Raw genomic sequence first — 17,052 nt, forward strand, 5'->3', positions numbered from 1 at the left:
GCAGTGAGTGTGTCATCCTGTTCTTCCCCAGTGATTTGCTTGCTGGCACCATTGAGAGCAGTGCCGCGGAGGAGAGCTGAGGCAGGACAACATAAGCCCTCCTCTGAAAATAAGCCCTCTGGTGTTTTTCTTTCCAAAAAAATAATAAGACAGTGCCTTATTATCGGGAAAACACGGTAACTGTCAGCATCTTCACCGGCTGTGCCCCACACCTGGAATTCTCTTCTTCCTCATCTCACCTCCTGACTTCCCTGGTTTCCTTCAAGTCCCAGTTAAAATCCCACCTCCTACAGGAAGTTTCTCCTGATCCTCTGCTGATTATCTCCAATTTATCCTGTGTCTTACTTGTTTGTACATAGCTGTTTTCATATCATCTCCTGAATTAGACTGTTAGCTCCTTGGAAGCAGGGACTGTCTTTTTGCCTTTGTATCTCCAGTTCTCAGCACAGTGCCTGGCACATAGTAGGTTCTTAATAAATGTTCATTGACTGATTGATCCATCACATAGCTCTCTGAAGCTCTTTGTGTGAAACTCATCTTAATTCCTTGGAGGCAGGTGGTGTTCCAAGTCTCACTGCCACATAGCAACACTGGTAAATTATTAGACTTGTAAAGATGGGCCTTTACTTTCATGGGAAACTTTGCAATTCCCTGAAAGTAAAGCCAACTCTCTCCTCCCCCTTTTCAACTCTGGGCTCAGCTCATTGTCCATACAAGCTAGTGTTTGAATTCTATAGAGTAGAATTCCAATTGCCTGTTGAAATTGCGACAATAAGCATTCTTCATCTGCTTGGTCTTTTCTGGGCAGATGGACAGGCCAAAATCCTCTGGATAGTTACAGATTTCTCCCAGGGTATTTAAGCTTGATCAAATAAACACATTTCATCCATGAGCAGGAACCTCTGAAGCACTTCACCATCCACAGGGAATCCCTCCTCAACGTGGACTCTGGGCTGGATTCCCTCCATTACAATTCAAGCAGACAGCTTGCTTTATGCCTCCCCTGATGTTATTATCAGTAAAAAATAAAAAATGAAAGTAAAAATAAAAATAAAATGTTTTTTCAGCTTCCAGGGAATCCTGTATGATCTTGATATATGAATAACAAGAGACACCTTGATGTCAAAGAGTTGGTAAGTTGGCATTTTGATCTAATTAAAATAATAATGGGAGGCAGGGGTGATGCAGTGAGAGAGAGCCAGCCACCAAAAGAACCTCGGATCAAGTCTTCCCTTTGACACAGACTGGCTATGTGATTCTCAGTAAGTCACTTAACCTCTCCAAGCCTCAAGAACTTTCTCTGAGACTGTAGTTTGCAGATAAGGTGCTGATCTTCATTGGCAGAGAGAGTTTTGTTATCTGAAAACTCCTGATACCTATGAAATTATAGAGTGCAGTCTCTATCCCTAAAATAATCTGCCAATCAAATGTAATATTGCCATGAGGGCCTAACCTACTTTAAACAAGAAGGATCTTGGTTTAGATGAGGGAGGAGAAGCAAAGAACATTCTTGATTAGGGTCTGAGACCTCTCAGATACCACCTACACCCTCAAACTTCATGATAGTCTATTTCCTCCACTCTACTCAGGGAAACCTTCCTTGATTGAACCCAGTGTAAAGAAATGCTGTGTTGGTTAAGCTTTTCCTGCTTCTCACCTCCAATGTACCTACCACCCATATAATCCTCCTCCTTTTCTATCCAGCCAAAATGATATCACATCTAAGTAATATACCTCCATTGCTTCCAAGTCTCTCTAGCATCAGCCATCCTCTCCTCCTTACACTTACACTTACACACACACACACACACACACACATACACACATTCAGTCATAGCATACATCTTGAGATGACATAACTAGATGGTATAGTCAATCAGGCTCTGGATTTGGCCTTAGGGTAGACCTAGGACTAAATTCTACCTCAGGTTTATATTCCTACATGAAAAGACGATATTTGTAACTCATGAGACTTTTCTCAGCATGAGAATACTTGAAGGGAATATATATGTGTATATATATATATGTGGGTATATGTGTATATGTATATATATATGTATATGTATATGTGTGTACATGTATACATAGACAGAGGGTACAGGGTGAGTTGAATAGGAAGGGATGATATCTAAAAAATAAAATTAAGAGGTGAGAAAGGAATATATTGGGAGGAGGAGAAAGGGAGAGATAGAATAGGGTAAATTATCACACATAAAAGAGGCAAGAGAAAGCTATTACAGTGGAGGAGAAGAGCAGGGAGGTAAAAGGGAATGAGTCAACATTACTCTCATTGGATTTGACTTAAGGAGGGAATAACATACACACTCAATTGAGTATATTACCCTACAGGGAAGTAGGGGGGAAGGGGATAAGAGTGGGGGATAATAGAAGGGAGGGCAGATTAGGGGAAGGAGTAGACAGAAGCAAACATTTTTGAAAAGGGACAGGGTCAAAGGAGAAAATAGAATAAATGGGGAGTCGAATAAGATGGAGGGAAATATAGTTAGTCTTTCACAACATGACTACTATGGAAATGTTTTGCATAACTACACATGTATAACCTGTATTGAATTGCTTGTCTTCCCAGTGGGGGTGGGTAAGGAGGGAAGAAGAAAGAGAATCTATAACTCAAAAATTTAAAAACAAATGTTAAAAAATTGTTGTCACATGTAACTGGGAAATAAGATATACAGGCAATGGAGTATAGAAATCCATTTTGCCCTGCAAGAAAGTTAGATGGAAGGGGGGAAGGGCAGGGTTAGGAGGAATATATGAGAGGGCAGACTAGGAGAAGGAGTAATCAATAAGCTTGCCATCTTGAGGTGGGAGTATGGGAGAGATGGGGAGAAAATTTGGAACTCAAAATCTTGTTGGAAATGAATGTTGAAAACTAAAAACAAATCAATAAATTCTGAAAAAAATTCTGCCTCAGACACTGGGCAAATCATTTGACCTCTCCCAGACTCACAGTCTCCCTATATGAAAAAAAGAAAATAATAACAGCACTTACTTCATAGGCTTGTTGTGAAGATGAAATGAGATAATATATGTAAAGTGCCTTATAAACCTTAAGTATTTGTGAAGCATTTTACAAAACCTTAAACATGTTAGTTATCATTCTCTCAATGTGTGTAGAAATTGATAAATGAGTTTATCAGTTTGTCTCTTTCCTTAATCTAGTGATCCCCAGTAGCCATCATCCTCTACCTCTCTTTTCCCTTTCATGGGTAAACTCCTTGGAAAAGCCATCTACAATTAGCATCTCTATTTCCTTTCACTCTATTCTTCTAAACTCCCTGTAGTCTGGCTTCTCACCTTATCATTCAACTAAAACTGCTCTCTCCAAAGTTACCAGCGATCTCACAATTGCTTAATGGCCTTTTTTCAGTCCTCATCCTTCTTGACCTCTCTGCACCCTTGGACACAGTCCATCACTTTCCTATCCTTGACACTCTCTAGGTTTCCATGACACTGCTCTCACCTGGTTCTCCTACCTTTCTGACTGCTTCTTCTCAGTCTCTTTTGGTGAATCTTCATCTAGATCATACACACTAACCATGGGTATCCCCCAAGGCTCTATGCAGATCTTTCTTCTCCCTTTATTCTATCTTACTTGGTTATCTCATTATCTCCCATCTCTATGCAGATGATTCTAAGATCCATTTGTCTGGTCCTAACCTTTCTCTTTTGCATTTCAAACTAAAAAAAGATGACCTAGAGAAGTCTTAAACTTATCATGTTCAAAACAGAACTCATTATCTTTTTCTAACCCACACCCCCCCCCCCTTTAGTTCCCCCCCCCACAAAAAAAAAACAAACCAAAAAAAAGAAAAAAAAAGCAAAAGTCTATCTCTCCTTTAAAACTCCCAATTATTATCAAGGGCAAGGGTACCACCATCTTTCCCATTACCCAGACTCATAACCTTCCTTCTGCAGGAAGATTTTCCTGGTCTTCTTCAATGCTTCCTTCAATTTATCCTGTTTCTATCTTGTGCATACATAGTTGTTTGCATGTGGTCTCTCTTAGAATGTGAGCTCTTTGAGGGTAGGGATTGTTTCTGCCTTCCTTTGTATTTTCAATGCTCAGCAAATGCCTTTTAATAAATAAATGTTCATTGACTTGACTTGGTCAGACTTCACATGAGGACCTGAATACTTACTCTAAGCCTCCAACATCTGCTATAATCACCATCCTTTACCCTCTGGGTCTACTACTGTAATCACTTTCTTGGGTCTTCCAGCAAGATAAGCCTCTTCTGGAGGATTGGATTTGGAGTACAGGAAACCTGGTTTTGAATCCAGTGCAGTTATTTACTGGGTGAACTCAACCACTACAAGCCTGTTTCCTCATGTGACAAGTAGATTAGATGATCTCTGGGGTCAATTCCAAGAGTTTTAAATATTTGATCCTATGGAAAAGCAACCTCTCCTTTTCCTCCCCTCTCACTATCAAAAGGGCTTCCTTTGTCAACTAGACTCTTCTCTGCAGATGCTGAATCTAACCAGGAGAGCATCTGTGTAACTGCTGAGAAAGATAATTGGCTGGGAGTAATTTTCCAGGCCTCACCCAGTGCCTAGTATATCTCCTTGCCTCAGCTTGCCCAACTCTGCCTCTACTCCCTCCCACCTCTAAGTTTTTATGTACACAAGTAATTCCTCCCTCCTGAAACCCTCCCACCCACTCCATTTCCTATACATTACCTGCTCCTCCCCAGACTGATAAGGCTTCCTCCAAGAAGTTATAGTGATGAATCTCACTCTCTGGTATACACCAATATACTTGTTAATAATATGCCTGTTTCCTGTGTGTTTATTACATCTCCCCCCTTAGTCCCAGAACATAGAAACTGTCTCCTTATTTTCTTGTATCTCCCTGATCTGTCTAATACAGGCCCTTGCCCTCAATCCACTGGGCTGACTTGTCAGTCAGTCAACATACATTTATTAAGCACCTCCTATATGCCAGGAACTTGTGGGACTGACTGAATTGCATCATTAGAACATTTAAAAAGCTCGTGAGAGGCCCCAGCTACCAGGAATCCTTCTCTAAGTCATTGGGAAATGGGGCTGTCTGCCCCCATGTCTGCCCCCAGCATTCAGTTCCAGTGAATCCCTCAGCACTTTTGTTCTTCCCTCACCTACTAAATATAGGCATTATGAGCTGTAAGACCACTAGAAGTCAGGTCACCTAGGTCCCAGCCATCCCAACTTTGCTACTTACTATGGGATCATATGCCAATGACTACTTCTCCAAGCCTCAGTTTCCTCATTGTAAAATGAAGGCAACAATGCCTTACCTCACTTAATTCATAAAGTCATGTTAGGAGCTGGAACATATAAAAGAGCTTTGGGAAAAAAAAAACATTTGGGGGTAGGAGGAGGAAGAAGGAGAGAAAGGGATGCACAGATGTAAACTATCCTTAAAAACCAGGCTCCCAAATGGAAATTCCTAAAACCTAGGTTTGACCACGGCACTCCCCTGCTCAACAAATCTCAGTAGCTTCAGGACCATTGCCCTTTGCAATCTGGCTTTTCAGGCTGGTTTCCTATTACTCCCTATCATGGACACTATAGTCTAGCCCAGTTGGCCTACTTTTTGTTCCCACCATGTCCCATCTCCTGCTTCCTATGCCTTAGCAGAAGTTTTTCCCCATCCCTGGAATGCTCTCCCTTCCTCACCTCTCCCTCTTGGAAGTCCTAGTTCCCGTCAAGGCTCAGCTCAAGTGTTGCTTCCTTTACAGGACCTTTTCTGACTCTTCCAGGAGGGAAGATCTGGGTTTGAGTCCTACTTAAAGATATTCATGGGCAAGACACAACTGAGTGGTCTCGGGTATTTTTCTAATACTTTAAGTCAAAGAAGAGTTATTGATTAGCACTGGTAGAGGGAGTTTAAATACAGGGTGCTCCCCACACTGATATAACTAAAAGTCCAGACCAAGAAAAGACCCCCAAATCTTCCATATTCCACATTTCCCTCCCCTCTGCCCCCTCCCACGCCCAGCCTTCTAGTCTTTGCCATTTGTCACCTCAAGCCCTTTAATTGGCTTTCCCTATCACATGGGTGGACATAAAGCTTCCAATCCCTGGGATAAGAAAAGAGGCTCCTAGGAGGGAAACAGAGAAAAAACTCCCAGTGGAGAAAGCCTGTATTCTACTGTCTCGCCTAGACCCAGCCCTACCTCCAGCTTTCTGGAGAGGGGTGAGAACTGTCCTTCTGTCTGCTTCTTACTTCTCCTCTTTCCCAACCCACTTGAGGAAGCCCCAAAGGAGAACACTGTTGGAGAGCAAGCTGGTGGCTGAGGAAAGAAGATCAAGATGGGGAGCGGAGCCAGTGCTGAGGACAAAGAACTGGCCAAGAGGTCCCGGGAGCTAGAGAAGAAGCTTCAGGAGGATGCGGACAAGGAGGCAAAGACTGTCAAGCTATTATTGTTGGGTGAGGGACCAGGGGTTGGAAGGGAGGGAATCAGGGAAGGACTTTGGAGTAGGCTAAAGATAGCCTTCACCTCAGGGGCAGGGGGACACTCCCTGCCTGATAAATTCATAAGTAGTCCTGTCTGACCACAATTACACCTGGAGTAGCTTAGATAAGGATGGGGATGGGGGCACAGGAGGCTGAGTCAAAGTAAAATATGTTGAATCCAAGTGGAAAGCTCAGATAAGCTGCCGGAACCTCAGGGTTAATTGGCTCAGGAGACTGCAGACATCACCCCTCACCCAGCTGGTGGACCGGAGATGTTCAGGCCACTAAATGATCTTTTCTTAAGCCCAAGCAGCTTTCAGTCAGTTCAGAATAAGCTGCTTAGGGGAAAGAGGGGGTGATAAAGAGGAGGAACAATGGGGTGAAGAAAGGAGAACTGGAAGCAAGTGGAGGAGGAAGATGGAGGCTGCTTCTGCGTCTGCATCACAGAGGCCAGGTTAAGGAAAGGAGCTGGAGAGAGCTCAGTAAAGAATCGTGCCTATAGAGATGTGGGGATGAAAAGGGGAACCCTGATCTAGAGTCAACCCTCTGAGTCAGAAAAGGAGCACAGAGAAAGGAAGTGCAGGGAACACAGTAGGAATGCAGTAGGAAATTCTCCAGACCCATCCTACCAATCTAGGTCTGTAGGAGTTAAGCACAAAGAGGGGGAAGGAGGCAGGCATCTGGGAGAACAAGTTCCTTCCTTCTCCTCAGAGTCTGAACGCAAGAATAGCATGAGTTTACTTTTTGAAGGGGGAGACACAAATTTCATACAGATTCCTCTCTATGAACTGAAGAATTTACAGGGTAGGGTTCAAGGCAAAGTGTTCTTTCCTTTCAGGCGCTGGGGAATCAGGAAAGAGTACTATCGTCAAACAGATGAAGTAAGTAGGATCCTAGACTTGGGAGAAGTAAGGGGCAGGGGGAGGGTGGGGAGAAGGGCCCAAGACATCTAGGATGCAGCAGAGTGATATTCTGTCCCATTCTTCCAGACCCATATTGGTTAACCCCATTTGGCCCCATCTGGGTGGAGAGGGCACCCGGTATGGGTTTCTAGTCATTTGGCATTAAGGAATCCCTCTCTCCCTCTTACCCCACATGGAATACCAACAAGTACAGTGAATTAGGAACTCTCTGACTCTCCAGGCCCCCCTGAGGATCATGTCTTTGCTCTCTCTTCTAGAATCATACACCAGGATGGCTACACACCAGAGGAGTGTTTGGAGTTCAAAACCATTATCTATGGCAATGTGCTGCAGTCCATTCTGGCCATCATCCGTGCCATGTCCACCCTGGGCATTGACTATGCTGAGTCATCCCATGTGGTATGTGTCCATCCAGGGTGCCAGGCATGAGTCTCACTGATGAGAAAGGGGTGGGTGGTGAGGTTGAGGATCACTCACAAGGAAACCTCAGGATGAAGTCACCCAAATGTGAGGGAAGCTGGCTTTGGAGTCAGAGGACCTGGATTCAAATACTCCCTACTACCTGTGTGTCCTTGGGCAAGCCAGGGATCCTCCCTAGGCCTCAGTTTCCTCATCTGCTTCATCAAAGAGTTGAATCGGCCTCTGAGTCCCTTCATCCTATTATCTTGAGTGAAGAAATCAAAAACCAAAAAAAGCAACCATTTTCTTTGTATCTTTCTGAAATCCACAGAACAAGAACTAGAAGGAGACTTAGGCCCAAATGTCTTATTTTACAGATGAAGAAATAGAGGCCCAGTGAGATGAACAGACTTGCTTAAAGCCATACAATGGCAAAGCACAAACTGGAACCTACATCTCATGACTCACAGGCCACTGCTTTGTTTTTCTTTGTGTTTCCCCACCCACCCATTACACCACACTCCCTTCTCCTGCAATCTAAGCCCAATATCTCTTATTTGGTCACAGAGAAGAATGGGCAGTCAGTCCCCTCCCAAATGACTCTTCACAAACCCAGAAGTGGTTATGAAATATCTTGTCAGTCCTTTATGCTCTAGATAATACACATCTGTCGATTATAATCATTATGTATTCAAGAGCCTATCTCAGAAATGCTTCTAAAGATTTCTTGACCAGGAACCCAACAGGTGCTAAATCCAGGGCTCCAGAACAGAAATTCTTTTGAGTTTAGGTAGGATGAGAAGTTATAGGGCAGGAGGTGATGCCTCTTGCACCCTTGGCCCTTCTTGAAGGAATGAAGCCTTTAGATCCTGGCTATCACAAGGATTCCACTTTTCCCTCTCTTGACCACCATCTCTAGACTCACCAAGGAGGGAGTGGGCAGGAAGTTTCTACCAGCCATCAGACATATAGCTTTGCAGAATCTGTTGCCACCTTTCTGGATTGAGAGAGGTCATTTAAGAAACATCACTGAGATAGCATTCTGAATACAAGCCCCAGCTAGAACTTAAACAGAAACTAAATTGGTATTGCCACCATAAACCCTTGACCTGGAAGAATTATTTCCATCTCAAGGGTTGGGAAAACTTTAAAGTCAGCAGCACCACCCTTCCAGAAGCTCTTCCTTAATGAGGAACTTTCCCTGATTTTCTCACTGGTAGGATGATGGACGACAGCTTAACAACATGGCTGATTCTATGGAGGAAGGAACCATGCCTCCTGAACTGGCAGCAATCATTAAAAGACTGTGGAAAGATGGAGGTGTGCAGGCCTGCTTTGAACGTGCTGCAGAGTACCAGCTCAACGACTCTGCCTCTTAGTAAGTCTCCTGATGCCAGAAGGTCAGAACTTACCCTGGGAGATGCTGATTGCAGGACTTGCCCCTTGCATCACTAATTCAATATGGATTTAGTCTTATTTTGGCTTAAAAAAACAAGCCAACTTCACAAGTATGGCTAAAAAAAAAGATGTAGTCTAAATATAATATTTCTATGAGCCCATTATAATGTTATGGTCAAAAAAAGCTAAAAGGCTCTAGGATTGAATTGAGGGGCATAGCTTTCAGGAATAAGGAGGCGACAGACCCTTTGTATTCTGCCTTGGTCAGGCCTCATTTGAACTATTTTGTTTAGTTCTGTGTGCTATGATTTAAAAAGTCCCTAGTGTCCAGAAGAGAGCAAACAGGACAGTGAAGGGACTTGTACTCATATCACATAAGGATTGGTCAAGGAATTGGAGAGATGGCTAGAGCCTGGAGAAGATTTGGGGTACATATAATCACGTTTTTCAAATATCTGAAGCACTGTCATGTGGAAGGATTAGACATGCCCTGTTTGACTAGGCCACAGGGAGTAGAAGTTACTGAGAAGTGAATTTGGGCCAGGAAAAATCAGAGTTGCCCAACTTGGAATGGATGGCCTTGGCAGGTAGGAGGGTCCCTCTCCGTGGGAGTCTGTAAGTGGAGGCTAGATGTCAACTTGTCTGGGATGTTATGGTGGGGACTCCTTTCAAGTATGGGTTAGACTACAGTGCTGTTAAGATTCCTTTCAACTTTAAATATTGTGAGGGGCGGCTAGGTGGCTCAGTGAATAGAGCACTGGCCCTAGAGTCAGAAGGACCTAAGTTCAAATCTGGCCTTAGACACAACACAAAAACTAGCCGTGTGGCCTTGGGCAAGTCACTTAACCCCAACTGCCCTCCAAAAAGCAAAAAAACAACAAAACAAAACATTAAATATTGTGATTCAATAATTCTGTAATGGCACATCAGGATAGGAGTGAGAACAGAAACCCAAAGCTAAGGTCATAGGGTCATACATTTAGAGCTGGAAGGAGTCTTTAAAGTCAGTGAATTCAACCCTCCTTACTCTACAGAGACAGACGACCCTAAATCTTCCAAATCTAGTGCTAACACTCTGTCCTCTGTACCAACATATACTTCCCTCTGGCTCATGCCACCTTCTCTCTATTCTCCCAGGTTCTACATGTTAGGGAAGCAGAGTGGGCTTGGAAGACAGGGGGACTCTGTTGTTTACTACCTGTGTGATGTTGGACAAGGTATTGGAGTTCCCTGGCTTCAGTGTCTTCACTTATAAAATGGAGGGATTGTACTAGATGGCTTCTGAGGCCCCTTCCAACTCTAAATCTAGATGCGTGTTCTTCTGCCATACATACCCTTGGGAAGCATGTAATGGAGAATGGCCTCACAATGGCCTGTTCAATACAGTTTGCCACATAGCACCAACTGGTGCTACATACCAATTTGGTATTGGTTCCCAAGAGTCAGGAGTTCCTGCTGTTCAGTCATGTTTGACTCTGTGACCCTGTTAGGGATTTTCTCGGCAAAATGTTGGAGTAGTTTGCCATTTCCTTCTCCTGCTCATTTTCCAGATCAGAGTTGGACACGACTGAAAAACTGAGCAACACAAGCCAAGCACTGTGTGGTGTTGGGATAAAAATACAAGACGGTCCCTGCCTTCAGAGAGCTTACATTCTAATGGGCATAACTCATAAACAGCAACTGAAAGGGAGTGGGCTGTAGAGGTCTGAATCCAGGCAAAATAAGGCAAAAGCTCACCAATCAGAGCCCAGCTGAGGTGGTTCCAGAGTTGAAATCCAAGGTTCCACAGAGGAGGTAAAGATGATGACTTAGAGAAGGCATGGTTTGGAGATGGCCAGGAAGTATATATGTACTTTCTCCCCTTTTAGAGCATAAGCTCCTTGAGGGCAAAGTTTGAGTCTTATTTTGTATCTTCAGTGCCAAGTACAATGTCTTATACACAATAAATACTTAATAAATGTTTGTTGAATTGAACTCCCTTCTCAGTGCTGCCTCTTAGTCCTTTGTCCTATTGATTTAAAATGCTCAGAAGGGGTGGCCAGGTAGCACAGTGAGTAAGAGCACTGGCTCCAGTGTTGAGAAGACCTGGAGATCAAATCCCAGGCTCAGACACTTAGCACCCACCCAGAAACACCTGGCCGTGTAACCTTGAGCAAGTTACTTAACCCCAATTGCTTAGGGGCGGCCAGGTGGCTCAGCGAGTAAGAGCACTGGCTCCAGTGTCAGGATGACCTGGATCAAATCCGGGCTCAGATACTCAGCACCACACCCAGAAATAACTGGCCGTGTAACCTTGAGCAAGTTACTTAACCCCGATTGCTTAAAAAATAAAACAAAATAAAATGCTCAGAAAATCATGGAAGGAAGAAAAGCTCCAAGCCTAGCCAACTGTAGGGAAATGAGGTCAAACCGGACTTTGTGAGGCCAATGGCCACCAGCCAACAGCTAACGCAATCCTGCCCCTCAGTTTAGTCCTTAACCTCCTCCTGCTTGGGTGGAGGGAGTAGCATGGAAAAGAATTTCAGAAGAACTCCTTAATCTGGTATTCAGGGCTCTCCACAATACCATATAAGTAGTGGCTGTGAGGGCAGGGGAACAAAATTGTGGTTGCATAATAAAGATGTCTTTCAGGGGCTCTACAGTACAAGGTTTGTGGAAGAGAGACTATATTACAGGAAGTAGGACTGGAAGGCACTTAGGGATGTCTAGAGCAACCTTCTCCTTTTGTAGACAAAACTGAGGCTCGGGGAGTTTAAGCAATGATTTGTCTAGAATCACAGAATCAGAACCCAGGTCTTCCAATTTTTTTTTTCCTATAGTACCATGCTTCTCCTTCTGTTAATTCTGTGAGCTTGGACAAGTCACCACCTCTCAGGGCCTTGGAAGAGGGACTGGTAAAACTGGAAATTAGGTCTGCTTTACTGCACAGAGATGGTGGGGCTGAAATGAAAAATGAAAATATTTTGGAAATAACTCTAGAAATGCAAGAAACTCTTCTTGACCATTGGGTAACAATGGCACCAATTATATATGATCTCTTGTCTAGCTATCTCAATCAGCTGGATCGAATAACAGCCCCTGACTACCTTCCCAATGAGCAGGATGTTCTACGGTCTCGGGTCAAAACTACAGGTATCATTGAGACCAAGTTCTCAGTCAAAGACCTAAACTTCAGGTGGGTGTATGTTTCCCTACCCTCTTAGGCACATATAGTGGATTCATCCACGGGCAGGTCCACTGCCCTCTCTGGTGGCCCTAGGCCTTGATGTGGCCCAGGGCTGCCATGCTCTTCTCTAGGGGTGGCTGTATCTCCATGATGAGCACACGGGCTTTCAGGTCACAGGTAAGCAGCATCTGTGAGATGAGTGGCTTCTTCCCCCAGGATGTTTGACGTGGGAGGGCAGAGGTCAGAGCGCAAGAAATGGATCCACTGTTTTGAAGGTGTTACCTGCATCATTTTCTGTGGAGCCTTAAGTGCCTATGATATGGTACTGGTAGAAGATGATGAAGTGGTAAGTAGGATTTGTGTCAAGAAGCTCTAGGACAGCCAGTAAAACTAACTCCGTGGTGACTTTTGCTTTAAGCTTTCATTCTATCATTTCCCAACTTGTGTGATTTCAGCCAGTGTTCATTTTCAGAATTAGTCTTCTGCACACCCACAAAACCAGACAGATACCCTGCTCCTGCTACTTAGGCTCTTGTATGGGGCCCCTGGGCTTTAGAATTTGAGAAGCCTAGCCATTTCTCTTTTTTAGCTCACTTTGTACCACAGGAATATAAAGGCTATAATCTCAGTCAGAGCATTTGAAGACTGAGAACATCACCAAGTCACTAGCAGAACCTTTCCTTTCTGCCTTTGTGTGTGGGGCAGGCGAGGGAGTGGAGGAGGATGGAGGAATAAGGTAGAGAAGATAAGATAAAAATGATAACCAGAAAAAAGGAAGTAAAGCTTGCATCTTTGTTCGACCTTACTAGGAGAGGTTGTACAGTCCCACCTGAAGTCCAATAGTACTGCCCAGGGGTGACCAGAGCTAAAGGAGCTAATAGGATATAAGCACTTTGCTTCTTCTCTTTGTAGTCTCAGTACCTAGCACACAGGTTCTCAATAACTGTTGGATTTAATTAAATGCTCCCTGGATAGCAAACAAAATGGTGAAGCGACTTCTCAGGGCTAACTCCTATTGAACTTTTGGACTTCTGCTCAACAGGAATGGAAGAAGGTGTCAGGGTCAAGCCAAGTTCTTGCACTAGAGTAATTTCAAACACCGAGAAGCATTGATTTCCCCTAAGTTTATGCTCCAGAAACAGGAGAGCCATCTCCCGAACCCATCCCTTCTCTTTGTCCTATGTGGCTTCCACCTACATCAGTCATCAATGAAACAGCATCCTTATTTTAAGAATTTATCAATTCTAGTCCAAGATTCCCAGCGGGGTTTGAAGCAGTGTTAGACATCTTCTGTCTGCAGTAGATAAGTGCAGATCCAGCTTAGCCCACTATGTGTACCCATGGCACACGGAAGCACAACTGTCATAGCCTTGGATACAAGTAGGTTTGTAACAGGCTGAGGTAACAGTGTGTATATGCATGGAACAGGGATCACAAGATCATTCTATTTAGAACCAGAAGGGAAAGGGTTCCATCTCCCACCTCATCTCTGCCTCTCAGAAGCCTTGTCTTTAATACCCCATCCCTTCCTCTTTTTGGTGCATTCACTCCCTCAGATTATCTTATCATACTTGTGTACTTAACGGGGAGAAGTCAGGGACTTGTCTTTCTATCTTTACGGCCTAGTGCAGTGCCTGGCCCATGGCAGGCAATTTACTGCTTGTTTAATTGAATTGTATATTATTTAAATAAATTTGTACAAGGAAGAGGATTTTGGCGCTGGTGCTGAGCTGAGATGGGTGAAGTCTACAGTGCCCTCTACCCTGAAAGATCTGAACTATACCATGGAGTCCCATCCTCCAGAGATAAACATCCAAACACTTCCATGGGAATGTGTATTCTTTGTTCTAGCATAGAGAGGGAAAGGGTTCCTTCTGGACTACCCACTGCCTCCCCCATTGCTGCAGCATCCGAGGCCTCCAAAATGTTCTTCTGCTATTGGCTGGTTTGGGAGAATTTGACTAGAATCTGTAACAAATATCCAAGGCCCCAGCAAGGCACCCATTAACTGGAGCCAAGTCTCAACCCCACCCATATCTGGGTTTAATGTCACATTTAATGTTACATTGTCATCTAAGCACAGTGCCTGGCACATAGCAAGCTCTTAATAAATACTTGTTGACCCAATAACACTCAAGAACCTTACTTAGGGATGGGCTTGGGATCTGTAAGCCCACAGCTGTGCCCACAACCCCTGCTCTAAACAATGCAGAGGAAGGAGGGAAAGCAGAAATAGTAACACAATAATGTTTATCAGCATCTTTTCTCCACCCCAACCATCAAGCTGAGCTGGGTTCCCAGGGAGAGAAATTCCTTAACCACTCAGCAACCTGTAAAACCACTGTTGACTGCAGATCTGACCTCCTCCCTGCAGCTGAAGCAACAGCATTGGTACTTTCTTTCCCCAATAATAATCCCTGTAGGAGATAAGGGATGCAGCTATTGAAAACACAGTAAGGGAGCGCCTCCCTCCCCCATCCCTCATTTATGAGACTTTTTTTTTGTTGTTCAAAACAGCTGGTTAAAATCAAGTCCAGTTTTTTTCTGTAAATCCACAATTATATAGTAACTAAAACTCAGCAAACTCAGTTTATATGTATCTAGATGAGATAAAAAATTTCCTTGTTCCCCTCCTATTTGGAGAATTCAAGATCAAAAGATTACAGATTTAGATCTGGGAGGGTCCTCTGGGACTATTTAACTGAACTCTGTTATTTTATGTGGAAACTGCAAGGACAAGTAATTTGTCCAAGGTCACAAAAAATATTAAGTAGCAGTCAGGATTCAAAACCCAGCTGACTCCAAATCTTTCTATGCCACCATGCTGCCTCTTTGAAGGGACACATGATAGATATCCCTAAGTAGCTGAAGGGTTACCATGATTATCTTGAGGTATTAGATTTATTCTGCTTGGTCCCAAAGGCAAGAAGAGAAATGGGTAGAGGCTGATTTCAGTGGCAGTCATCCTTGGGTTCCCTCTTACCCTGGGCTTTTGAAGCAAAGGCAGAGAGATGACCAGGTGTGCTGCTAGGAGTTCCTGCTCAGTTACAGATCGGCCCAGATCACTGCTGAGGCTTCTCTCCATTGAGACTGTGAGCCTTTCAAGATGGGATGTCAGTTTCAGCTGCTTCTCTGCATGCTTTGTTCCACTCTAAGGGGAGCCAGGGACCAGGTGGAAATGAGCCTCTCTTCTTGCCTGACTTTCCCTTTCCCCAGAACCGCATGCATGAGTCTCTGCACCTGTTCAACAGCATCTGTAACCACAAGTTCTTTGCTGCTACCTCCATCGTCCTCTTTCTCAACAAGAAGGATCTCTTTGAGGAGAAGATCAAGAAGGTTCACCTCAGCATTTGCTTTCCCGAGTATGATGGTAAGTGTCAAAGGCAGTGGCAGTGATGTTGAGAATCCTTGACTAGCAGTGCAGTGCTGGCCTCTGGGGGTTTCTTATACAACAAAGAACTTGGATGAAAGCAACAGGCACAGTAAGAAGTGCAGATGTTAGATGTTATCACTACTTTTTGAAGAAGGGATTATCTGTCCAACTATTATGTGACCAAGGAGGAAAGTAAACCCCTATGTTCCAGCCCCTATTCATCCCTTTGCTGCTTTTTTTTTTTCCTGGAAAACCAGGGAACAACTCTTATGAGGATGCAGGAAATTATATAAAGAGCCAGTTCCTCGACCTAAACATGCGAAAAGACGTCAAAGAAATCTACAGTCATATGACTTGTGCAACAGACACACAGAATGTCAAATTTGTGTTTGATGCGGTTACAGATATCATCATCAAAGAAAACCTCAAGGACTGTGGTCTTTTCTAGTTCTCATCCATAAGCAGGTACACATCGGAAAAAACAGACTGGGCTGGACTATTGTTTGGGAAATTTGGATAACGTGAAGTGATCTTTTGGGTAACCAGAAATCATAGGCCAAGGTATAATGGGTATGATATTGCTTGTCTCCTCGGTGGGTGGGGGTGGGCTTGGAGGGTGGGACAGAATTGGAATTCAAGAAAGTTTTTAAATGTTAAAAATTAATAAATGCTTTAAAAAGTTTAGAGGCTAAACTTTAATATGTTTTTTTAAAAAAAGAAAAATGATAGACCAGCCAGTACTCAAGGACAAGCACAGCACAGTCATTTTCCATCGGAGGTGGAACATGCCTAATTGCCTCCTCCACAGCATTCTGTGGCAACATCTTGGCATTATCTACTGAGTGTGAGGGTTATTAGAAGCTAACGGACCTTTGGGTCTTCCTCTAAGTTGTCTCTTATGCTTTCACAGTGAAAGAGCACGGACAAACGGTGCCATTTTAAAAATTCACCACTCAGTTTTGTGGGATGAGGAATTTCTAAACACACACTCCAATCAAAACAGCTTACAAAATGCCCACCTCTCTGCATGTTTCCTTGTACTACATTCTTTGGAGACCAAGGCCCTCAGGTTTTGCAAATATTAGTTTTCAAGGCATATACTAAGAAATTATGTGATTTTCTTTTTAAAGTCATAAGATGTGAAGCTGTGGCCCCATTTTTTTTTTAACAAAACACGAAAGCAAGCACACCAACTAGTCCAAAAGTTAAGTTTATTCTAAATGCTGTGGGAATGGTGGCATCAGCAGCCAAGAACCTTCAAATTTTCTATACTTTTAGGGGGCAAGGAAGAGTGGGCTCAGATGTACTTTTATCAGTGTAAGAGGGGAAGCTT

General features: G+C 43.6%; 1 protein-coding gene across 1 annotated transcript; it reads left to right on the forward strand.

Moving 5' to 3' along the window:
* The first annotated feature begins 6,083 nt into the window (after positions 1-6,083).
* Positions 6,084-16,342, forward strand: GNAT2 (G protein subunit alpha transducin 2). Its single transcript, XM_069090435.1, has 8 exons — positions 6,084-6,433; positions 7,299-7,341; positions 7,641-7,782; positions 9,003-9,160; positions 12,227-12,355; positions 12,563-12,692; positions 15,563-15,716; positions 15,977-16,342. The coding sequence occupies exons 1-8, from the start codon at positions 6,316-6,318 to the stop codon at positions 16,165-16,167; spliced, it is 1,065 nt and encodes a 354-aa protein (XP_068946536.1). The 5' UTR covers positions 6,084-6,315; the 3' UTR covers positions 16,168-16,342.
* The last annotated feature ends 710 nt before the right edge of the window (positions 16,343-17,052 follow it).

Source organism: Petaurus breviceps, unplaced genomic scaffold, assembly GCF_028583685.1.
Source record: "Petaurus breviceps papuanus isolate PSGF00001 unplaced genomic scaffold, PetGlider_PUasm1.0 186, whole genome shotgun sequence".
NCBI lineage: Eukaryota > Metazoa > Chordata > Mammalia > Diprotodontia > Petauridae > Petaurus > Petaurus breviceps.